This window comes from Melanostigma gelatinosum (genome assembly GCF_949748355.1).
Source record: "Melanostigma gelatinosum genome assembly, chromosome: 13".
Classification (NCBI taxonomy): domain Eukaryota; kingdom Metazoa; phylum Chordata; class Actinopteri; order Perciformes; family Zoarcidae; genus Melanostigma; species Melanostigma gelatinosum.
Window position 1 is genome coordinate 13,225,596 of NC_136646.1, and position 23,549 is coordinate 13,249,144.

General features: G+C 48.0%; 2 protein-coding genes across 8 annotated transcripts in view; one reads left to right on the top strand and one right to left on the bottom strand.

The window, feature by feature from the left end:
* The window catches only part of arhgap23a (Rho GTPase activating protein 23a), a 61,089-nt gene extending 41,657 nt beyond the window's left edge, over window positions 1-19,432 (top strand). For 3 of the 7 annotated variants that reach the window (XM_079281852.1, XM_079281849.1, XM_079281850.1), the window contains exons 7-24: window positions 1,289-2,960; window positions 7,156-7,317; window positions 8,263-8,374; window positions 8,473-8,512; window positions 9,303-9,440; window positions 9,526-9,834; window positions 9,931-9,992; window positions 10,098-10,216; window positions 10,708-10,826; window positions 10,911-11,063; window positions 11,207-11,285; window positions 11,388-11,461; window positions 11,681-11,770; window positions 11,871-11,996; window positions 12,092-12,133; window positions 12,584-12,677; window positions 15,383-15,414; window positions 15,520-19,432. In XM_079281852.1, coding sequence (XP_079137978.1) covers window positions 1,289-2,960; window positions 7,156-7,317; window positions 8,263-8,374; window positions 8,473-8,512; window positions 9,303-9,440; window positions 9,526-9,834; window positions 9,931-9,992; window positions 10,098-10,216; window positions 10,708-10,826; window positions 10,911-11,063; window positions 11,207-11,285; window positions 11,388-11,461; window positions 11,681-11,770; window positions 11,871-11,996; window positions 12,092-12,133; window positions 12,584-12,677; window positions 15,383-15,414; window positions 15,520-16,935 — 4,839 coding nt within the window. In that variant the 3' untranslated portion in view covers window positions 16,936-19,432. Of the gene's footprint in view, window positions 1-555; window positions 738-1,288; window positions 2,961-7,155; window positions 7,318-8,262; window positions 8,375-8,472; window positions 8,513-9,302; window positions 9,441-9,525; window positions 9,835-9,930; window positions 9,993-10,097; window positions 10,217-10,707; window positions 10,827-10,910; window positions 11,064-11,206; window positions 11,286-11,387; window positions 11,462-11,680; window positions 11,771-11,870; window positions 11,997-12,091; window positions 12,134-12,583; window positions 12,678-13,302; window positions 13,328-15,382; window positions 15,415-15,519 lie in introns of those variants that run through there. The other 4 variants (XM_079281855.1, XM_079281854.1, XM_079281851.1 and 1 more) reach the window with 4 other exon arrangements.
* Window positions 19,433-20,052: 620 nt separating this feature from the next.
* hexim1 (HEXIM P-TEFb complex subunit 1) lies at window positions 20,053-21,913 on the bottom strand. The gene has a single exon (XM_079281856.1). The coding sequence runs from the start codon at window positions 21,605-21,607 to the stop codon at window positions 20,507-20,509; it is 1,101 nt and encodes a 366-aa protein (XP_079137982.1). The 5' UTR covers window positions 21,608-21,913; the 3' UTR covers window positions 20,053-20,506.
* Window positions 21,914-23,549: the final 1,636 nt, after the last annotated feature.

Sequence of the window (23,549 nt, forward strand, 5' to 3'; positions counted from 1 at the left end):
AGTTTAACCTGCATTCTCCGTCAGTCATCGTCAAAGAACGTAGAGAGTTTGTTGGAATGGCTGCAGATTGACTTAGAGGCCACTGTCGAAGCTTAGATTTGAAGAAGAAAAAAAAAACAGCTCCGTGCTCGTTCACACACCCATGTACTGTACAACACATTTTTGTCGCTCCACAGGTCGCTCACATGATCAGACATGCATCAATCCTCGCCCCTCCCATTAACCCGGAGCAACATGTCAACACGCAAAAACCAGACATCGCCAGACTTGAGTGATCCTTGTCACACGAGCAGAAACATCAGCGTCCCTGCCCGAAAGAGGCCACAGCTTGGTTCTCCCTTTTACGTTTAACTGGCGTATCTTAACATTATAAACCCACTCCTCCGTCCTGCCACTCCTCCCCTTCGCTGCTTCGCCTGTATCTGCTGCATTCCTGGCATGACATCAGCAGTGCTGCGCCTCCTTCCACACTCCCACAGGGTGGAGTAAGTCAGAGAATGAGAGGGAGGAGAGAGGGAGTTTGGAACGATCCGACAGAGGAGAAAACAAGAAACAACAGATAAAAAAAAAACTAAACGTACGACAAAAAGTAATCGGAAAAAATGAGGGAAGCGATTGAACTTTTCTGGGAGAAGAGCGGCAGGTTGTAGCAGCAGGAGTGTTGTGACTGTTTGTGGCGACTACGAGCTAAACACGCAACCTGAGGAAAAGATTGTGGATTCTGTTTGCTGGTGCAGGTATACATTAAAACAACTCGTCTGTGTGACTTTACCTGTACTTAATCTCGAGGGTGGAAAAGGGATCGTAGCTCGTATGTGTTCGTCCCTCTGGTGTTGTGAAGTTGTAAGTAATGCTTTAAACGTGACAAGTGTGGCTCATTGATAAAGTAGTCGGTTGATTTTACACTTGTTTATTTGCACTGGACAGTCCTAAAGTGCCGCGCTGCGAATACATATTACATGTATGTGTTAGTGTATACATAACATTGTCGGGGATATTTGCTGCCGGCTGCTGTTCCAGTGAGTGTTGTGACTTTTGCTCCAGGCAGTTCATGCAGTCTGCCAGCTAGCATGTGTTCAGAGCAGAGAGGTCGTTCCACCTAAAGGCTTGTTGTGTAAGGTACGGCGGCATGAGGTTGTCTTAGCGAGTCAGAGTTTTGGTCAGTGTTGTTGTCGAACTTGTTTACCATTAAGAGCAAATTAGTTCGAGTCGTCGTCGCCACGCACACTCACCTTTTCTTCAAGCGTTCATTCTGTCTTATCTCGCTTCTCCTCCATCTTCCTTCCAGGCATACTCCCAGGATGCCTACCTGACAGGCAACGAACCCTACACAGGGGGAGCCGAGTACCTCCCACCGCCGCCTCCCCTCTGTTACCCACACACCAAGGCCACGACCCCTGCCGGAGGCCCTCCGTCTGGCTCCATGTGCCAGAACCAGCTGGATAACTGGAGTCGTTGGCCAGGCTCTTCCAGCCCCTCTTCGCCCCTGGACAACCGCTCCGCTGTGGGCAGCCCCGCCAGCTGGCAGGAAGGACGGGCAGGAGAGCCAGGAGGTGTGGGTCACAGCAGCCCGGCCCACCGCACAGAGGAGATCCAGTACGGTATGACCAGCCAGCAGCCTCAGGGCCAGACCAGGGGGCGCTCCTACTCTTCCTCTTCCTCATCAGGAGGCCCTTTGTCCAGCCCGCTGCAAGTCCACTACCCAAACCACCACGCTGCCGGCTCCTCTCAGGCTCAGCCACGCAAGTCCAGCTCAGCCTGGACCAGTCCTCCCCTGCCCCAGCTCAGCCATGGTCGCACCGATCTCTGCCAGCAGGCCCTCTCCGCCTGGTACCACAACCAGGTCCCTGAGCGCCCTGCGCGCAGCATGCAGACCCGCCACCGCAGCTACTCTCAGGACCGGCTCGGTGACTCAAGGAGGCAGCAGCAGCGGTCAGGTGGATTCCCGCACAGCGCCTCCCAGGACACTCTGTTACTACAGCAGTCGGGACCAGGACCCCAGGGAGAGCCCTACTGGTCCTATGGAGACTGGGAGGGGGGCCCAGGTAGGGGCCCAAATGCCACCAACTACACCCGAACACGCTCTGAAAACCTGTTAGCCCAGTACGATCGCCACGGCCGCTCGTTAGAGATGCTGGACCGAGCAGCAGCTGGACTGGTCTCACCTCATTTTGAGAGGCCCTCGAGACTCCAGCAGGCTCCCCAGCAGGCTCCCCAGCCGCCTCCCCAGCCGCCCCCCAGGACTGACGCCCATCCGAGGCAGGGCCACTTCGGTGCAGCACAAGCTCCTCCGATGTCCCGACACACACAGTCACATTCTAAACACCACCCCCAGAACCACACCCAGGCCCACTCCCAGCCTCAGTCCCACCAGGCAGCCCCCCAGAGCAGGAGGCTCCCCCCGGGGCAGAGCATGGACGACCAGCCGGTGGGCTACCGCAGCTACAGCCCCTCTTTTTACCGCAAGACGGGCCGGATCATGCAGCAAGCGCACTCTTTCAGGGACCCTTCGTACTCCGGCCCTCACATGAACTGGAACCCAACGCCTAAAACCAGCCCCCCAGAGGGCACAGCGGCACCCCTCACTGCCTCTGCCGCGTCCCCCCTCGCCTCTGCCACCCCCGAATCCCAGGACAAAGCGTACAGGCCGACAAACCACGAGAGGGAACGAGGGTCAGTGGAGGGGCAGGCGGAGGCGGAGGCGGCGGCGGTGGCGGCACAAACCCAGGAAGTGGTGCTGAGGCAGAAGCCTCCCACCGGGCGGAGGAACGCCCACGGCATGCGTCACCCTCACTACGCGCTGCCCATGGACGGGCTAGAACCCTCTTTGTTTTCTCCTGATCCCCAGGACGCGGCTCCTGCCCCCGGTTCCAAGGGAGACGGAGCCCCACGCAAACCAAACGGCAACCTCGCCCCGCTCCCTGTCGAGGACGACTCCCTGGCCTCGATCCCCTTCATAGGTAAGCGAGGAATGCACGAGCTTCATCTCGCCTGGCTTCTCTTACACCTTAATCCGCTCTCAAAAACTCAGACTGACCTTGAGGTTTCATCGCTTCCATTCGAAATCGTAATCCACCCCGAGTGTTTATTGAACACTAGTGACAGCTTTACTGAGATGAAATGCAGACGCTTTAATTCAGACAGAATTATGAGTTGAGGAGAATGTGTGTGTTTCCTTAATTTCCTTCTTGCCTGTCTATTGAGGCTCCAGGCTCTTCTCGGATGCAGTTTCCATTATCTCAGAGAGATTGTGTGTGTGTGTGTGTGTGTGTGTGTGTGTGTGTGTGTGTGTGTGTGTGTGTGTGTGTGTGTGTGTGTGTGTGTGTGTGTGTGTGTGTGTGTGTGTGTGTGTGTGTGTGTGTGTGTGTGTGAATGTTTGCATTGGGTAATACAGGCATATCCCGCAGTCTTACAGACAGTATTAGTCGTTTGATTGAATCATATTTGATGGGAATTCCCTAATCCTGCTGCCTGCCCCTGGTCTCTAAGGTCGCCTCACCATGCTGAGGAAATGAGGTAGAGTCTTGAGTGAGTGTGTGTGTGTGTGTGTGTGTGTGTGTCAGCAGGTACTGCTCGTGATCTTCTATGACGTCTTTCATCTTTCAGTCCGTTACCGTATTCGTTTTTTATAGTAAATGTTAGCATGCTAACACGCTAAACAAAGACAGAACATTATAAACATTAGCATATTAGCATTGTCATTGGGAGCATAATGCCATGCTAGCATTAGCATATAGCTTAAAGCACCACCGTACAGCATCACAGAGCAGCAAGCATGGCTGTAGACTCTTAGTCTTGTGTCATCTTTTGACTATAATCGTTTTTATGACTATAATACGTTTTCATTACAGTTCGGCTCCCTTTCAACATTGCGTAGTGTTGCTTGTAAATTACATCTCAGGAAGGAACACTTTTAATCCTCTCCTAAAAGACTTAATCTGCTTTTTTACGGACCACGCAGAAATTTGGATTAATTCAAAGCAGTGAAAGAAAATGTTATGTTTAGAGTACCCTGAATGATTTAGCCATAAACCGATAATGACAATCTGTAATAGCTTCAGTGCATGCAGGATACAGTTTGTAGTTCTTTGCCTATATGAGGTTGTTTGCATGAATATGCACCGTACAGTTATAGCCTACATGTCGGTGTCAGTGATTGTGGTCCTGTCCCAGCTTGTTTCCCGCTCTGAAAAGACTCAAAGAGAAGGGGCTTCGCAGGCTTTATGTTGCCTTGTTTCACTTGACGTGTACAGCAGACTTTAAGTCAAACCATACGCAAATAACGTCCGTCGATCGGGTGAGCTGTGCCTCCAGCAGCCTGTCGCAGGCTGAGGAAAACAACCGCCGCTTACCCCGATGCCCAACAGATTCAAATCAGCTGCCTTGGACTCTCTGACCCAACATGGGAACGAGCGTTGATATTTGAGCCCAGCCACGCTCGGCCAGAAAAAAAGGTCATTTAAAGAGAGAAAATCCAGAAGGGTTCTGCAGAGCAGGAGGATTCTCTCTCTGCTTTCTCTCAGTCCGTCTGTCAGAGAACATTCTTGCCTCGTACCTTCACCTGAATTAGATGAAACCTGGCAGTCAGCGCTGCAAGCCGGGACACGTCTTATGGCCATAAACTGAAACTAGTCGAGTCTCCCCATAGACAAGAACGTAACTTTTCTCTTCTCCGTCTTTCTCCGCCTCTTTATCACTCTGACAAAGATGCCGATATGATCTGGGGGGCCTGTTTGGGAATATGTGATTTAATAGGCGTTCATTGTCGTTCATGTCTGGGAGGTACAGACCACAAAGGCAGGGTGCGTCTGCCGGCAAATGGGGTTTTTACGACGTCTAGTATAGAGATGTAGAAAAAGCAGTATTTTCTTTTATTTCTGTAGCACTTCCAAGATGAATAAAACAAGAAGGGGCATGTTCACAGATGAAGTATTTGACTCTGTACCCACTTGGAGTCTTTCGACATGAATCTAAGCTGTAAATTACCAAGAGGTTTCTGTGGTGGTCCTTGTGGGGAACAGAAGGGGCCCGTTCTCTCAGCTCCCGCCCTTAATGCTGCTGTTGTGCTGCTCTGGATGATGTGGGTCTGTGAGGGGGTTCAGTCTATGACTGTCTTTACTAGCTGGACCCTGGACACTCCGGACCAGGACCTTCTGTACTGGCTTCCACAAGTCCTCTTGTGGCCGCTGAAACGATTAACCAATAATCGACAACTACTTTGCTCATCGATTGCTCGTTAATGTCATTTTTGAAGCTAAAATGGTAAATAGTAGTTGCTCAATGATGAGGATTTGCAGTTTTTTTTTTGTCTTACATAAACTGAATATCTGAGGGTTTTGGACTGTTGGTCGAAACAAACTTGCAGTTTGAAGTGGTCACGTTGGGCTTTAAGGAAATTGTGATTTGAATTTTCACTATTTTCTGACATTCGATTGACCAAACGGTCAATCAATAAATGAGGAAATTAATCAGCAGAAGAGAATCTTTACTTCAGTCTGAATAATACAGTTTGAACGATAATTTGCCAATAGTAGGCGAAGATCTCTTACAGCTGTACAGCATTTAACATTTGAGAAGCAAAAAAACATGTTCATATTTCTCAAAAGAGGTAAAGACGTGCCATGTGCTTCGTAAGGAGTTTTGAAGGAATGTGAAAATGCAGGAGAATTTACTCAACCCTTAACATTTGATGTAGTCCTTTTGTCAAATGTATCTGAATAAGTAAAAATCCTGCAATATATATATATATATATATATGGTGCATACATTCACAGTATTGTGTGCAGGATGTCCTGTAGAGTGGCAGAGTGTGCTGCAGCATGCTGCTCCCCTCTGCTGGTCCGTCTCTGTCGCGTGGCTCTGAGCTCACTCTCTGGCTGCCTGTTAATGACGGCCTTTGTTAAACCCACAAGCCCGGCTATTTCTGGGCAGCGCTGTAAACGGGCAGATTCCTCACCCCAGATTGGAAATGTTTTCCGCCTGATGTGGGACTCTAGTGTGCACGGGAGTGAAGAACAGAACGGCAAGGGTGGTCGACGGAAGAAGGGAAGGAGAGACGGAGAGAAAAGAGAAGAAGCTGAGGGTTGAAGGATGATTACAGGAAGTTGCTGGGACAAAGAGGTAAAAAAAAAAAGAAATGAAATCTGAACAGGAGTGAGATGAGAGCGTAGAGCAAGAACTTACAAAAAAAGGCTTTGTGGTGGTCTGTGCTGGATCTCAGAGTCGCTCCAGTCTGCAGAGGCTGTGCTGCCCTCTGCAGTTTACACTGAGAACACACTAGAGCCGTGCAGCACCTCAAGCCTGACAAGTCACCGGCCAATCCAGCTTCTCCTCACTCAATGCAAACAGTAGACCTGTCTCTTATCTGTCAGTCAGGAAGTGTGTGTGTGTGTGTGTGTGTGTGGTGCGGTTTCATATCCCTTTGCATCAGCCTAAACTGTTAAACACTTGTAGCCTGTGTGACCTAAATATTCAGCTTTAAGCCTTTTGTCGTCTCAAACACAAAATCATAAAACTAGCACTAAGCATCTACACACACAGTTGTCCACGATATTCATATTTTGTTAGATTGTGTCTTTTCTCCTGCATGTGTCCTCACGAGTATCACACAGTGCTGTAGATTTAATAAAGAACTGAAACCTGGAGCCAGTAAATCTCTGTTACAAAACCGCCTCCGCTAGAGACCGACCAGCTCTTCCAATGGCAGCAGGCGACTCAGGTACTGCTTCTCTGCAAACCGTTTGCTTATTCTGGCTGCGTTCGTGTTGTTTCGTTCCGGACACAGTTGCAGAGGTTTTCTATCCTCTAGTTTCTTCAGTGCATCTGTAAATGAGCGTGGAATCTTGTGTATGTGGTTTGTCCTTTTGTGTGCTGGAACCCAGAAATGGGTCGTGTTGTCGTATGTGTTGATTTTGCAGATGAAAGACTTCTAGATGAGGCGACAGAAATTGAAAATGTGAAGTGAATTTTCTTGTTTAGCATCTGTGACGGTGACCCTGCGGTTCCTCGTCGTTCCTCTCCCTTACACACCTTCTCCTGATCTAACCCCCTTTTTAATATCCTTCTTCTTCCATTCTGGCCTTTTTCTCTAACACCTAACCGATCCCCCTCCCTCTCCTCCTCCTGCCTCCCCTCCTCCCCTCCACCCTCCCACAGATGAGCCGACCAGCCCAGGTGCTGATTTGCGCGCCCGCCATGTGCCGGCGTCCTCCGTGGTATCCAGCGGCATGAACTCTGCGCCCGCCGTGGTCACCGGCCCCGCCTCTGCCTCCCCCACATTCACCTTCCCCCTCACTAGGCTCTTCTCACAGGACTGCAGTGAGTGCCCCCCCCCCTCCCCTCCCCTCCCTCCCTTCCTCCCCACTGCATGCAGCTGAAAAGTATCTTATTTGTGAGTTATTTTTCAGAGAAGGATTGATCATGCATGCTATTTTAAAACCCTCTTAGTTGGTTGGTTAGTTGGTTGTACATTTCAAGAGGGTCTCGGGATTTTTTGTTTTCCTCACTGCTTAGTTTCCTATTTTATCAATTGTATTTTCCTGTGATAAGTCTAAAAAGTATATTTTTTTTTCCACTCAAATTCAGTCAAATCCAATTTCAACCAGTTTCTAATTCAAATCAAATTGTTTAAATAATCCTCCAGAATGAAGTGTAATTTTTCATGATTCTAGTAAAGCAGTTTTCCCAATAATGCTGTCTTAATTCTAAAAATAATAAGAAGCGTCCTTCAGAACAAGACTTTTGAGGCGAAATAACAGGAAAAGATGAACATGTTTGCGTGCTGAATTTATAGATTTGCATGTTTGACACAAAGAAATTCATACCAAGTTGTTTGCTCAGATTGTGTTTGGTTTGTTTGTCTCGCTGTGCACGAAACCCAAAAGAGTCGGTGTGTTTCAGATTCATTGAAGTCCCGGATGAGTCAAATTGCATATAAACTCGCATGATATGTTTCTTTCAACGAATGCACGTCAGTCTGTGTTTACAGGCGCCACACCTGCATGCCAGTGGTGAGAAAAGTGACCAGAGTTGATTTAGTTGAACCCAGTGTTCCAGCTCATCTCCCCATCGTTCATCCTAACTACGCCACCCAAACCTCAAACCTCCACCACCACCACCTCCTGCTTCCTCCCTCACTATCCCCTCTCCTAATCCAACACCGCCCACGCTGGCGATTGGCATTACATCAACATTCTGTCTTTCTCTCTGTCTCTTTGTTTCTCCTTCTCTCTCTCTCTGCTCATTCATCCTCTCACCGAGCAGGCAGTATTAAATCCGGTCGCCGTTCCTCCTATCTTCTAGCCGTCACCACCGAGCGCTCCAAGTCATGCGACGAAGGACTCAACACGTTCAGAGAGGAAGGCCGAGTCTTCTCGTGAGTACCGTCGGTCTGAGGCGGATGAGATTCAAACAGCGCCCATTTGAATTACAGGAGCAGGCAGACATCTCATGTTGTGTTGTTGTACTTGACAGGAGGCTACCAAAGAGAGTGAAGAGTTTCTTCACAGACGGGGTGAGTCATTCGCCTTTCATTCCTCTGACGTTTCATCACCTAAACCTTGTTTTTTTACAAATCCTGTCCTTGTTTCTCACTGCTTTACTTGTGCAGGTGACTACTTTTACATTCACGTGTCCTTTTTGTCAGATTATCAAACCAAGAACACAAACTATCACCAAATATCGATGCCCTGCAGCTTAACAGACACATTTAACAAACTAACAACCGCTTACAGACAGTCAACTGCTATTTGCTAAACAGATTAAAGCATACAAATGTAATTCTAAGACTTTCCTTATGTAATCTGTGGCTATGTTAAATCATAATTGTGAAAGCACCTAAAACACGAGATCCACGTAAACGCTTCCTGAGGTTTTGAGTGACGTTGAAGTGAGCTGTGCAGCTTTCGACCACAGTACAAGATGATGGCAAACGGCATTTCCCTTCATTTCCTTTGCCTCTTGATTACTGAAAGTCACAACTACTTTTGCTTTTACTTTATTCACGAAACCGTTGAAAGGTTTACGTTGTGACATGCATCAGAAAGTGAAATCGATATTTCAATTTTGCAATCAAGGTTTCCAACTTGAATCAAAAACAAGTCACTCCTCGAGTTAGTCGTCTTTGTTCAGTGTCAGCTTTAATAATGCTGAATCAGTTTTAGGTGAGAATTAAAAGCAGCGTTTGATACACCTTTTGATTACCATACTGAAACAAAAGTTCAGATTTAACGGGTTTTTTCAGGTCTCAAGGCAACAAAGAACATCGACAAATGTTCTGATCATTTCCTTCGGTTGTGTTTCAGTCTCTGGACAACCTCGGCACAGCAGAGGAGGTGCGATCTAAACGCCACTCCACCTCAGAGCTGGGAAACATTACGTACAGCGACGTGCGGCAAGAAGGATGGCTGCACTTCAAACAAATCCTCACAGAGAAGGGCAAGGTGGGCGTGACTGGAAAAGAGCTCGAGACAGAAAAAGCGTTCGAAGCGAGCGAGCAGACACTCACATCTCCTCTTTCTCTCACAGAAGGTGGGCAGCGGCATGCGTCCGTGGAAGCGCGTCTTTTCTGTGCTGCGCTCCCATTCGCTGTTCCTCTACAAGGACAAGAGGGAGGCGGTGCTCCGCGGGGCCACCATCGGAGGTGCGGCCGAGGACGAGCAGCCGATCAGCATCCGGGGCTGCCTGGTGGACATAGCGTACAGCGAGACCAAGCGGAAGCACGCCCTGCGGCTGACCACCCAGGACTTCTGCGAGTACCTGCTGCAGGCCGAGGATCGGGAGGACATGCTGGAATGGATAAAGGTCATCAGGGAGAACAGCAAGACGGACAGCGAGGTCAGAGGACACGCCTCCACCTGTTAGACTTGAAGCTCCTCTGTGAGTGTGCCTCGTGTGTGTGGTCATAACGCAGATGTGTTTGTTTTGTTGCAGGAGCTCGGTATATCCAGACAGGCCCTCATCAATAAGAAACTGAATGATTACAGGAAGCAGAGGTGAGCCACCTTATAACGGAGCATGAATCTGTCTTTACCGCCGCACGCATCCGCCGTCATGACGGACGGCTTGAATTAAAGCCGTCTCTCTGTCTCCCCCTGCAGTCCGACAGGCAGCAAGCCCGACTCCTCTCCCAGGATGTCCCGCATGAAGCCTCCCTTCCTGCTCACCAAGGCGGAAAGCGCTGCGGGGGCGCCACGCTCCCCCAAACCAGAGGGCAAAGGTCAGCGTCGGGGACAGACTAATCAAACACACCTGCTACTTACTGTGCTGAAATAAAACTGTATTATTGCGTTTGATTAAATGTCAGACGTTATGAGATCTATTACCACCTGTATGATGATATTGAGGTAAAGATGGTGGCTCAGTTCTGGGTAATTATGTTTTATATTTATTCGGGGTAATACGTTTGAAAGTCTAACATAACAGTTCCAAGTTGTTACTCCACTAATAAGTAACATACATTGCAGCTCAATACTAATTCTAAGGCTTGTGGACACAATGACTGAATATCTGACTTGGTGCCAGTTTACATTCTTTACATTTTTATCAGTGCAATCATCCTTTTTCTTACTATTTGTGACTCTTTGACCAGTCTTATAGAAATCAGATATTTGACATTAGAATCTGTAAGGACGGGATACACCAAGAAGCAAACACTGAAGCTCTGTGACAAAGCAGTGAAGTTTTTTTTTTATTCCGAACTGTCCTCAGATGAGAGCGCTCCTCCGAAGTCTCCGTGGGGAATCAGCATCATGAAGAAGACAAAGAAGTCGGGGCCTAAAGCTTTTGGTGTGAGGTTGGAGGATTGTCAGCCGGGTGTGATTAACAAGGTCAGCCTCAATATCGTAAAAGTACTACTGCTAGTATCACTGAAGGTTTTATTTGTGATTAAACTCCGTCTGTGTCCATCTCAGTTCATCCCGTTGATCGTGGAGATCTGCTGCGGTCTGGTGGAGGACATGGGTCTGGAGTACACGGGGATCTACCGAGTCCCCGGGAACAACGCCATGGTGTCCGCGCTGCAGGACCAGCTCAACAAGGGATGCGACATCAACCCTACAGAGGAGGTGAGGACACACGAACACACCTGTGCATTTGATAAACCGCAAGCAGTTTTCATTCAACTTTACTCGACACGACCGCGTCACCAGACGCAGACGGAGAAACACGACGACCGCCGACTCCTCTCTGTTTCTGATTCTGTCCACAGAAGTGGCAAGACCTCAACGTTGTCAGCAGTTTGCTCAAATCCTTCTTCAGGAAACTTCCAGAGCCGCTCTTCACCAACGGTTCGTTCAAACGTGTCGCTACAAGCCGACCGCCCCACAACTCACGCTGCCGTGCATTCATATCAAACCCGCCGCATTTTAAAATGCTTCATATCTTTACAGACAAGTACAACGACTTCATCGACACCAACCGGATGGACAGTGCATCAGACAGACTAAAGACCATGAAGAAACTGGTACGTATTTGTTTGTATTACTGTGCGTGTGTGTGTGTGTGTGTGCGTGTGTGTGTGTGTGTGTGTGTGTGCGCGTGTGTGTGTGTGTGTGTGTGTGTGTGTGTGTGTGTGTGTGTGTGTGTGTGTGTGTGTGTGTGTGTGTGTGTGTGTGTGTGTGAAGAAGTTTGGCAGGTCCAACAGGTTTATCACTATTGTCGTTCCTCTTGTTGTCTTTCGCAGATCCGAGACCTCCCAGATTATTATTACCACACTCTGAAGTTCCTGGTTGTTCACCTGAAGACTGTAGCCGACAGCTCGGATAAAAACAAGGTGCGTCAAAGACGGTTTGTGAATGAAATGAAATGAAAACATAATCATCATGCACCGCTGTGATCATCTTCGGTATTAATGTGTCGTGGTCGTCGTGTAGATGGAGCCCCGTAACCTGGCTCTGGTGTTCGGGCCGACTCTGGTTCGGACATCTGAAGACAACATGAAAGACATGGTCACACACATGCCCGACCGCTACAAGATAGTAGAGACGCTCATCCAACATGTGAGAGAGGCAACACACACACACACACACACACATTAAAATGACCCATGATCACTTTCAAGATGAATATTTCTTTCTCCGTGTCGTTCTTGTAGTGCAACTGGTTTTTCGCTGAAGAGCAAGACAAGGATGAGAAGGTATGCTTCCCGTATTGTTCAGACGTGCACGTTGAAAGCGTTAATGCGCTGCGGAGACGGTTATTTAAAGATCCAGTTGAGGACGTGCAGTTGCCCTGAAAACTTGCAAGTAATGTGCAGTGTGTGACTTCATTATCTGAGAATCTTTTCAAGTTGGTGTGAAATAACTCATCTTTTTAAGTATTGTTGCATGCATTCCTGTGCAGCAAATGATGTTGTGTTGTTTTAAGATGATGACAGTCAGTCTTAGAAAGTCCTTGAAAAAAAGAGAACAATAAGTCAAATGTTTATTGAGCATTTGTGCTGTTTCATGAAGCCAATGAGTCATGGCCTTTACAACTTTAGATTTCACCTTTTAGCGTTGTCTTTGTGGTCGGGAGCACACAGATCGAGTGAAACAATTCTAGACTTATTTTCAAAAGCGTTTATCTGTGTCTCTCCTCCGTCCAGACACCGGTGGACACGGAGGACGTGCAGCCCGCCCCCAACATCGACCACCTGCTGTCCAACATTGGCAGGACCGCTCTGCTCGGGGAGGCCTCAGGTGAGCGCGCTGCTGAGTGCTCTGAGCCAATCGCCCGCTCCAGCTCTGACCTAGTCGACCAATAGCATTCGGGTAGATGTAATCGCAACCCCAAATGAATGCTGCTTTCCATTTCAAGCTGGAAGACGGGAATTCCCCACTAGTGTGTCGTAACTACAACGTGTGGGCTCTAGTGAAACAGCTGGCAGACGTTGTCATGTTAATTAGCAGAACTGAGTCTTAATTCTCAAGAAAAAGACTTCAACAAGTCGGTGAACGAATCCCGTTCCAATGAATACGTTTCTAAGAATCCATAAAAGTAAACGACTGAAGATGGTGCTCTTTAAAAGCATGTTAAAAATAATGATCCCACGTGGTGCCGTGACCTCGGTTTCCTCGCCTGATTGAGATCCCTCTTTGGAAGTCTGTCCCAATTTTAAAGCCAGAGTTCCCTCTTTTCCAACAGAACTAGAACGCGGCATAAGAAATGAAAGTCTGACGTCTGTTAGTACTCGGAGTGTTTCTGTGTTTGATAGCGTGCCTACACTTCTCTCCTTTCTGCTGACCTCTTTCCCCCCCTCCCCCCCCCCCCCCATCTTGTCAATCTTTCACTTTCTCTGTACATTTCTGCATTTCCTTCTCTTAGCTGAGCCTGTGGAGCAGCCACTGCGGTAGGATGGGAACTCCCCTGGCAATGTGTGTGTGTGTGTGTGTGTGTGCAACCGAGTCTGTTTATCCAATTGTGAAAGTGAAATAATGTGTGTGTGTGTGTGTGGGTGAGAGAGAGGGTGTTAGTGTTTGGTGATGGTTTGTGTCTCCATGGTCTCCATTACCCTCTTTAGACTCAGTGTCTCCCTCTCAGTGTCAGACGGAGGTCCCTGTAAGAACATGTCACTTCAGTGTCGCTCCAGTCGGACTAATGAATTAACGGCCTGTTAAAGCTGCTGCATCTGACACTGGAGTGTAAACTGCGGTCTGTCGCTGAGAGACGACTCCCACACTAGTGGTCTTGTTGTCGAGCACTTTCCTCCGCTCATCCTTCGGACATCTTTAGTCAGCGTAGTCCAATCATCAGGCTCCTCGTGGCCCCGCTTACCTCCCGAAGGGACTCTCGGTGGCGTCGTTTCTGACCTGCCGTTTTAATGGCCACAATGACATCAGAGATGTAATCTGATTTGTTTGTGTGAGGTTCAGTAGTGGCGCACACTTTCACCCTTCATCCACGGTTTTTGTTTCCCAAAATGTTTAATTGAGGTCCAACATCTGCACGCAAAGACGTCCTTTTTATACGGGCCAGAATCCACATTTATCTATTTGGATTAGCAAATATTCTAGAAGTGACCTTTCAAAGTAAAGTCCCTCAGAAATTTAGTAAAACAAGAGAAGATCAGCTATGATATTTTAACATTCACTGACACATCAGATTCTTTCACCACTGCTAAATGTGTGTCATTAATACCATAGCTGTTACCAGAAATGATGACCTCGTCTCATGATAGGGCGCAGAGTTAGTAACCGTTACAGCAGAAGCTGAAACGGTTTCTGTGGATCGGTTCTCGAGTCTATCAACAGCAAAAAAGGTACAGCTGAAGCAGTGATACAAAAACAGAGACATTTTGCTGTTTTTTTTTGCTGACTAATTCACTAATTACTGAGCTCAGTGGGCTGCTGTAAAGCAGAAAGTCTCACTCAAGGACACTTTTGACATGAGGACGGTATAGGAGCCAGGGATCAAACCGCCGGCCTTGTAGTTAAAGGACGAACCGCTCTACCCGCTGAGCGGCAGCCGCCCTGTGAAGGCCTGCTCCTCCTCCATGAGTAGTGAACCCGAGCTCAGCAGTTAAAAACCCGAAGAGCTTTAATGGCGACGCATGATATGAAGAGCACAGATTGAAGGGTGACAGTTTGTCCAACCATCTGGAATGCGACACACAAGATAAACAGGATTGATGTCATTGTTGTTGGTTCATGAGAAGCGGTTCCATCTAGAGCTCTTCAACGCCCCCGGGTTCCTCCAAAGATTTTGATTCCGTACTACGTGAAAGACAAAAACAGCTTTCATCCTGCATCGCTGTGTTTGTGTTGTGAGGGAATTGTGTTTCTTTGTACTCTGGACTCAAAAAATATTTCTGCCTTCACGCCTCCCAACGCTTCTTTCCCTGATTGATGGCATCAGTGTTTTTCTGTGATGTCATCGGTGTGTGCCGTGGTTTCCTAATGCCTCCAACACCAAAGCCTGCTTACCCCAATCATTGTGTCTCGTCCACACGCGCAAGTCAGTGTCTTTGTACTGGGGGGTCGGTCACGGTCAGAGGGCACAGAGGAAGGCGAGTCCCTTAAACTTTAGTCGAGGAATTAGTCGATTAGATTCGAGGAATCTTGTCATTAAAAAAAAAAAAAAAAATTGGCAAATCAGGAAGACGACGTAAAACTGTTGAAACTTTCAAGTATGTTGTGCTCAAGCCACAACCCCATCTGTGACGTCACAGCGGGTGTTTTCCACTTGACAGCTGATGGGAAACACCGGCTTGTGACTTCCGGGTTTTTGAAGTGCAGACAGAAGTGCAACATGCAGAAGCAGTTTGCTATGATTTAAAAAACAAAAACAAAAAAAAAAACAGTGATGATCTCACCAACTGCCTCTGTGTCCTCCACCGCGACTGTTCTGGCCTTTTGTTAACGTCAAAGGTTCTGACCCACTGATGTTTGTATTCTCTTCTCCTCAGACTCAACCAACAGTGAGTCAGCTAAATCAAAGGTAACATCTCTAAACATGGCACAAGGTTACTCTGGATGCTCCGATACCGACACACACGCGCAGCAGTTAAGACACATGTAAAGTGTGATGTTTTTTCTTTTTCAGGGCTCTTGGGGGTCAAAGAAGGACCTTACACCCAAAGACTTCCTGACTCTGTCCATCATGTCGGCTGTTACGGGCCGCAAACGCAGGAAGCGCCACAACGGCCGCCGCGTGGGCAGCAGCACCGATGACGACTCCGAGCACGAGCCAATCAAAGCCGGACATTTAGGGGCAGAGGAGGAAGAGGAGGCAGAGTCGCCTGCGGGAGACACTGCTCCTCGAGCAGTGGGAGAGGAGGACGAGGATGAAGAGGAAGATGAGGAAGTTGTTGAAAGCGGAGTGAAAGAAGAGGTAGAAGAGGAGGAGGTGGCGGCGGTTATTCCCAGTCGGCCGTGCTGTAAAGAGGAGGAGGAGGCAGGAGGAAGGCAGGCAGCCGTGTTGTTGCACGAGGAGGAGGCGCGGGCGGAGGTGAAGGGCCCGCCGTGGAGAGCTCCAGAGGACGCTCGCTCTATAGTTTCTGGTTACTCCACCCTCTCCACGTTAGGCCGTAGCCTGGGGTCAGGGGGCAGGGGGGACGATGCCGATGACGAGCACAGCGAGCTGGTGAGCGAGACGGACAACGAGAGCGGCTTCGCCTCGCGCTCCCTCACCCAGGAGAGACCCGACAAACACCCGACAACACCCGTGAACACACAGCCGCCGGCGCCGCCGCGCAGCTTCCTCTACACGCACTACAAACCCCCCGTTCTCTCGCCCACAAACATGTTCGCCCCGCCCACCGCGCTCACACCGGACTCCGCGGACAGGAGCGAAGGGGGGGCGCGGTCCACCACGCCCTCGTCGTCCTCCTACTCCTCCTCCTCCACCACTCACAGGCTGCACTCGCGGCCTTCCTTCAACTCCCACAAGCTGATCCAGTGCGACACTCTGGCCAGGAAGAAGCTGAAGTCGGAGAAGGGCAAGACTCGCTCTCTGGACCTGATGGAGCTGTCTGGGGTCGTGGCTGGCGGCGACGGTGCCGGTTCCGGGTCACCCAGAGTGAGGAGGGAGACCTCTAAGACCAACCCCTCCTCAGGCAGCAGCCAGGAGAGCCTGCGCCTGGCCCGGCCCAAGCCCCCGCTGCCGCCCAGCGAGGCCGCCTCCTTCACCCCGACCGGCCCCGGCGGCAGGTCCCTAGCGGATCAGGTCCGCGCCCGTCTGCTGGGCTCGGCCGACGACCTGCGCAGGGTGGGGCTGCGAAAACCGCTGTCGCCAGAGACGCGGAGGAAGAGACGCGCCTGGCGCAGACACACCGTGGTGGCCTCCCCGACTGAGATCTCTGACAAGAGACCCCCACTGACCGTCAGCGACTTCCCCCTGTCTCCCATCACTCAAAACCAGGTCAAAACACCAGGTTTGCTGCCTCGGGATGCAGACGGGCTCGACCAAGGACCGGCTACACGTCACGCACCCACCTCTAGATTCCACCAGTATCTGTGAGCCCTGCCAGCTCACCCCACACGTCTATACGGGGGTCCAGGCTGAGCCGCTGACTCCCTGCAGGTCAGTAGACCGGCAGCGGCATGAACAGGGTCAGGGTTAGTTGCCGGGTGCAGCACAGTGTACCACTGACCAGGTCTTTAAGGGCAGCCCACCCTTTTCTTTTTGATCAGCTCCATTTGCATGGCAAGGGGCTTTCCAGTGTTGCCAAAGCTTTTTTTTTTTTTTTTCTTCTTTTTTATTCCAAAATGTGTGCTTTTATAGAAATAATACAGAAACAGGACAGAGACACAAATAGACCTCATCACAATCACAGCCAAGAATTCTCATCTGAGTGATAACCGAGCATCCCTCCCGTCTCCTCTGCCTTCCAGCTCACAGACATTAATCACTTAAAGGGTCGAATCCCTTCAAGTGACCAGAGCTGGATGGTTCTTGAGAGAATGGTGCTTCTTATCAACGTGGGGTGTAACGGTAACTTTTGCTTCAGTGAGCCAGAAGAGACAGTCAACTCGACCCCCCCCCCCACACACACACACACACACACACACACACACACACACTCTTCTAATAACAAAACGTTATCGTCAGTTTAAAACTATTTCAAGAGATCTCAACTGATTTTTCAGTCTTTCTAACGTGTTCCTCCTCAGACCAGACACTGTAATCACTTCATTTATACTCCAAACAGTAGACGCAGTGGGTCACAAACACGCAGCACACAGTCGTCTCTACGTGTTAATAATGTTTACGTGTGTGTGTGTGTGTGCGCTTGCGCAACAATAATTGTGATCATGTCCGAGCGTGCAGGTGTTTGTGTTGAACAATTTTGTAACATTTGTACAGAGCCTTGTTAAGTTAACCTTGTAAATATAAATATTACGTTTATCATATTTGTTTTTACTTTTTTAGTTCCTTTTTTTTATGGTTTACAGAAGTGCGTACAAAGTGCACAAGTCATTTTCTTTCAAGATGTTACTTGAAATGTTTCCCTTAATATATATATTTTTTGTTTTATATTCAATATATATATTATATATATTTTGTATTAAAGTAAAACACTTTTATTGTTACTCGATGTGGGTGTACCTGTCCACAGGAGACGAACGTGACTCCTGGTTTCCTCATCGATGGCCTTCCTCTCTGACTCTCAGCGCTGTGCAGAAAACCTTTATCTCATGAGATATGATCTTATAAATAAGTATCTCTGGAGATTGTACTTCCAACAATGTTGCATCAACATGTACACAAGCAACTACATGTAGCAAGAGAAGAAAATCTGGCAATTATTACATTATATTGGGCAGTTTGCAGGCAGCTCAGCGCCACGCTGTGGTTGCTGAACTCTGTTTTGTTGTTCATGTCTCGTGTTGATTACCGAGCAACGCCTCCACGGATCTGCTCGTATTTACTGAGCTCAAGTCGAAGTGTGTTCCTTCTTGTAAAAGAGAAGCCTGGCGGCGTTCAACAGACTGTTACGAAATATTGTGTAGCGCATACAAACGGATACATTTTCACCTCGGTCGGTGGTGATCTTTGTGTTTTCGGCACATCTCCTCCGAGGGATGCATCCGTCTGTACGTTTATTACCTCGGGGGGGGGGGGGGGTTACAGGAGGAGTTTTCCATAAGGTCAGGCTCTAATAAATCCTACCTGATGTTACACCAGAGGAAACGAATACAGAATGAATCTATTGTTTTTCATCTCTCGTCTTGATTTGCCGTCACACAATAACACAAACAGGAGGGGTGCAACTTCCTCAGTCGTGAGTCACTCATCTGACCAAATAACCCCGTAAGAAATAATAATAATAAATGATAAGTTATGGTCTTGTTTTACCTCAAGATTTTTTTTTTTTGTCTACAAGTGCCTGATTTCTGGAATGTGTTTTTGTTCTGCGGTGCCATGGTCGGTTCTTATCTTTCCGTTTCCTTTTGGGTCTCCGCCCTGCTCTCCTGTGGTTGATGGTATAACTAAGACTAAGGCACTGACCCAAAGAGGTGTACATTTAATACAAGCAGTCTAACTAAAAACAAAAAAAATGAAAAAGCACACTTTAAGCCAAGGACATGTCTATGCACTCTTTGCCTTTAACACAGGCATTAACAGCGTATGCTGCTGAGAGGCATATAGCACTCTCTCTGCCTCGTGATCCACAGTGTGTGAATATGGTACACCCAACGAGCCCGACCCCAAACCGGCATGAGGTCAGACAACATCCGTGTTTCTCACAGATTAACTGACCGCCTGTGACTTCATCACAAAGCTCAACAAGTTGTCGCGCTGTCTGAAATCGGATTCTTACCTTATGTTTCATTGTTGTATTTTAAAGTCTTTGTACATACTTTCTTAATATGTAACATATTGTATTGTGTACATTTGGAATTGATTTTTTTTTTGGAGTATAACTAATGACAATGACTGGACTTAAATGTCGTCCACCTGAAACCATTTCCCTCGTGTGCAAGGTTATATGATGTAAATAAACAGAACTATGTTTAAAACGGACTTCTCACGTGTTTGTTTTTAAGAGATAGGTGACTCCTACAGGGAGGGTGAGGCTTAAAATAGGAGCTGTGTGGCGCCCTCTAGTGGCTGCAGATGAACACGCGCTCCCCACGGGGAATGACAGATCGCCTCCCTGCTCGTGAAGGAAACTTCCACCCTAACTACTGAGACCGTCTTAACACACGAGTAGTTTAATAGTCATGTAATCTGTTAAAAGAGATGTAATTATGGGAATCTACTGACGCGTGAAACTCCAGAAATAGAGCTCTAATAAAAGATTTATTTGGCTTTTGAGATGACCAGCACGCTTGTGAACACAATAAGCTTCAAAATACTGGAATAAACCCACCTGGCGTTTCCTCTTGCAAAACATCCCCACTCGATTAAACTCGGGAGTGGGTTAACCTTCATAAAGAGCATCTCTCCATCACATCCCATCCCCCTCCTCCTGCTGCTACAGTCCGTGGATTCTTCCTCTCCGGAGCCTGTTTCAGGATCGCCATAAGAAAAGCTTTGCGACTGTTTGTATTGCTGACATAAAAGACACGCACAGGGTCACACTTCCTGTGTTTTAGAGCTGGCTTTTACAACACACCACAACAGAATTTCTCAATTTTATTTGAACTTATGTTAACACACAAAATATTCATTCTGGAATTTACTTCTCCAAAACAGTCTTTTAAAAGCTGACCCAATTAGCTGTAATTAGTTATTCGAGGAAATTGCAACATACGATGTTTTTATTTTAAATTCAAAAACTGAACAGCGTTATTAGTTGACCCGGGAAACAAACAAAATATTCTCGTGTTGTCAAATACATTCTCTTTATAAAAAGAATCTTATTTTGGAAATATTTACATTTCTTCTTGGAAAAACAAAAAAATTTAACCGAACACCTTTACAGTCCAAATAGAAAAGAAACTGCAAGTATTGCATTGCAATGCAAGGAATATTCGTCCAAATGACAAACTGATAAGAGAAAACTGATTTATTTATTTTTAAATGCAGCAGTCCCATATTTTACCTTTTTGAAAAAGGGCCCCCCCCCGTGAATTGTGTCCTTTTAATTAGTTGCGACGTGGCACCGGTCACTGCTCGGCTGGTTCTGCAGGAGCAGCTCCGTGTTCTGGGCCCTCAGTCTCTCCAGCTCCCTCTCCAGCTCTCCGAGCCGGACCAGGGAGCTCTCCACGGTCAGACCCCCGGGCTCCACGGAGCGCCTCAGCCGGTTGTTCTCCTCCTCCAGCCGGGACATGCACTTCTCCAGCTCCAGGTACTCCTGCACCAGCTCCTGCTTGGTCATATTCTGCAGGCTCTCGACGTGGTACATCTCGTAGGTCTCGGAGAAGTCTCTCTGGAGAAACTCCCCGCCTGCGTTCCCGGGTCTCCCGATGCCGTCGCTGCCTCCGCCTCCGCCGCTGCCGTCGTCATCGTCCTCCTCCTCGTTGTTGTTGTCGAACAAGTCCTCCTCGCTGCCGGTGTCCTCCGTGCGGCTGCCGACCCCCGAGGTCCGCCTGACCCCGGTCTCGGTGTTGAGGTCGGGCTCCTCTCGGTCGTGCTCGTCCATCAGGAACTGGGTGGTGTTGTAGGGGGCCACTGGGAGCCCTTTGGCAAACATCTCCTCTCTCAACCGGGAAGCCCTGGCCGTCTCCTTCTCCTCCAGGGCTTTCCTCTCATCCCAGTTAAGTTTGTAATAAGGCTTCCAGTTGCGCTTCTTCTTGGAGGTCCTGCGCCGGTGCCTCTTCTTACCCAGACGCGCATCCAAGCCAGTGTCGGTGTCGATGTGGCTGTCCTCTTGCGCCTGGTTTAAAGTCTCCACCAGCGGTCTGCCTTCGCCGTTTTTGTCCTGTGGGGTGTGATCACCGTCAACCACTGCGTGGACGCCGGGTTTCTGGTCGGACTGAGCTGCGATCGCGCACTTTGGAAGCACGTTTCCGGCTGCGAAGGAAGGGCACACCCCCCTCTGTCCGCCTTTCCTCTGCCACAACTTGTCTGTGTTGATGTTTCCACAGTGCTGCTGCTTCTGGTATCTCTGTCGCCCCCTGCTGCCGTTCTCCGGTCTAGCACGGTTCCTGTCTGGGAGATGCTCCAACACGTCTCCGCTGCTCCCACCTGATGGGCTCCCTGAAGTTTTCAGGTGATGGCTCCGCTCCGCTGGCTCCGTCATCCTGATGTTGCGCTCCGATGGCTCCGCTTCTAACACATTTTAAACAATGTTCTTGCTCTCAAAACTGAGCTTCAAAAGTTCGTTAAAATACGGTAAACTCAATTTAAACTAAATATACGTATTCCAGAAATCACTAAAGAAAGTTAAGAGTCTGTCAACAAACTCTCGCAAATGAAAAGTAACACTTCCGAACAGTAAACACTTGTTACTGCTCAAAGGGTTTGTCAGAGCAACTGTCGCTAACTACCATTAACTGTTTCGCTGCTGTCAGAACTCTCGTTCAACCGGAGACGACGTTTCGCCGTCACAACAGTGTCCAGTGTGATACTCAAGAAGAGGGAGCTCGTGGTTATATAGCTGCTCCGCCTCTACCCCTGCGGATGCAGCTGTTTGTAACACCCGTTGAATTGTGGGACATGTGGTTTTAATTTCGATGAAGCACTGTCGGAGGCCTCCATATCGAACTACATAGTCCACAAGTCCACCGTAACTGACGAGCATTTTAACCAATCAAATGGCAGACACTTGATCACGATAAGGTCCACCCCTCTCTTAGTTGATTGGACAAGAGGATAACTTTGCTGTTGCTAAGCTTAAAGTATTTTCTGATTGGACAGTACAATAGTCAATCAAAAGTACGTAATCCACACCAAGAAAGCAGTCCGGGGCATTATATGGACGCTACCATCTACAAATAAAGGGGACACGGAGAAAAGTTACGAAATACAAGTTAATTTAAATACTGTCGAATAGCGTCACATGATCACTGGAACAAATAAATGTATTATATAAGTCGGATTAGTTGGGTTTACTTTAATTTGCAGACCACACAGTCTAACGCTGAATAAGTAATACAATGAAAACCCTCCTGTATTTGAAGCAAAATGCAGAAACCCTCTTCAGGAAACTAGTCCGTGTTGAATGTTCACACTGGAAAATAAGTGAAAACAGCTTACTTTCAAAATGCAATTATTTTTCATGTTTAGTGGCATAAAAATGCGTCGTTTGTGTGACAGTTGGCTCGTTAAACGTTTCAGTTTGAATATTGTGTGTGTCGTGCGGAGTGATACATGGTCGGACAGGGGCTCGGGTGAACTCTGGAATCAGCGTAAACAAACGGCATTTATTGTCAAGCTGCCACTCCGAGCACAGCTCCAAGCCCCTCGTTGTTAAAGGGTGGGTCAGGCGGTCTCACATTTAATAATCCTGTTACCAATGGACGGAGTGGTGTAGATCAGTTTTGAGTATTTCTGCGCAATCCACGTTTAAAATGCAGTGTTAGATTTACACTGTTGTGTCGTGTGAACAGCTAAGGATAAGCTAGCTAGCTAGCGTTAGCTACGTGTTAACATTAGTTAGCACATGATAACTACGTTTGTGTCGCTCCCAAATTAAACACTGCATTAATTCATAAAGTGTGTAGCCATACGCACTAACGTTGCAACCAAAATAAACTTATAGACGATGTTGCAAAGCAAGTAGATTCGAGCCTGGACTAGTAACGTTGACTCAAACGCCATACTGTTCATAAAGCCACGGTATCTAAGTTAATGCTAAAGTTAACGTTAGTTAACCAGGAACGGTCGACCAGTTTCAATCAAAGTGTTTATTTGTTGTTCATTTTGTCGACAGAGCTACAGCGAACACGCGACGAAGTAAATTAATAAGACCACTAGCTACAGCAATTGCTAACGTTATCCATTTGCAAACTAGGCCGATGTGTTTATATTGGGTCAGCGTAATTGCTGGAACGTAATGTTACCCGTAAGGTGTACACCATAATTACGAGTGATTATGATATTATCTTGGATGAATATAGACCACAGTCTTTCAATGTGTATCATCAGTTTAAAAACGGTGTTTATTACAATCTATGGTATTAATCCGTGAACTAGAACTCTCGATGAAGTCATTTAGCTTCAGGAAGTAGACGGTTCCCTGA

What these genes read in the sequence shown, in the direction of transcription:
- hexim1 (XM_079281856.1), bottom strand. Translation starts at nt 21,607, where the DNA reads ATGACGGAGCCAGCGGAGCGGAGCCATCACCTGAAAACTTCAGGGAGC.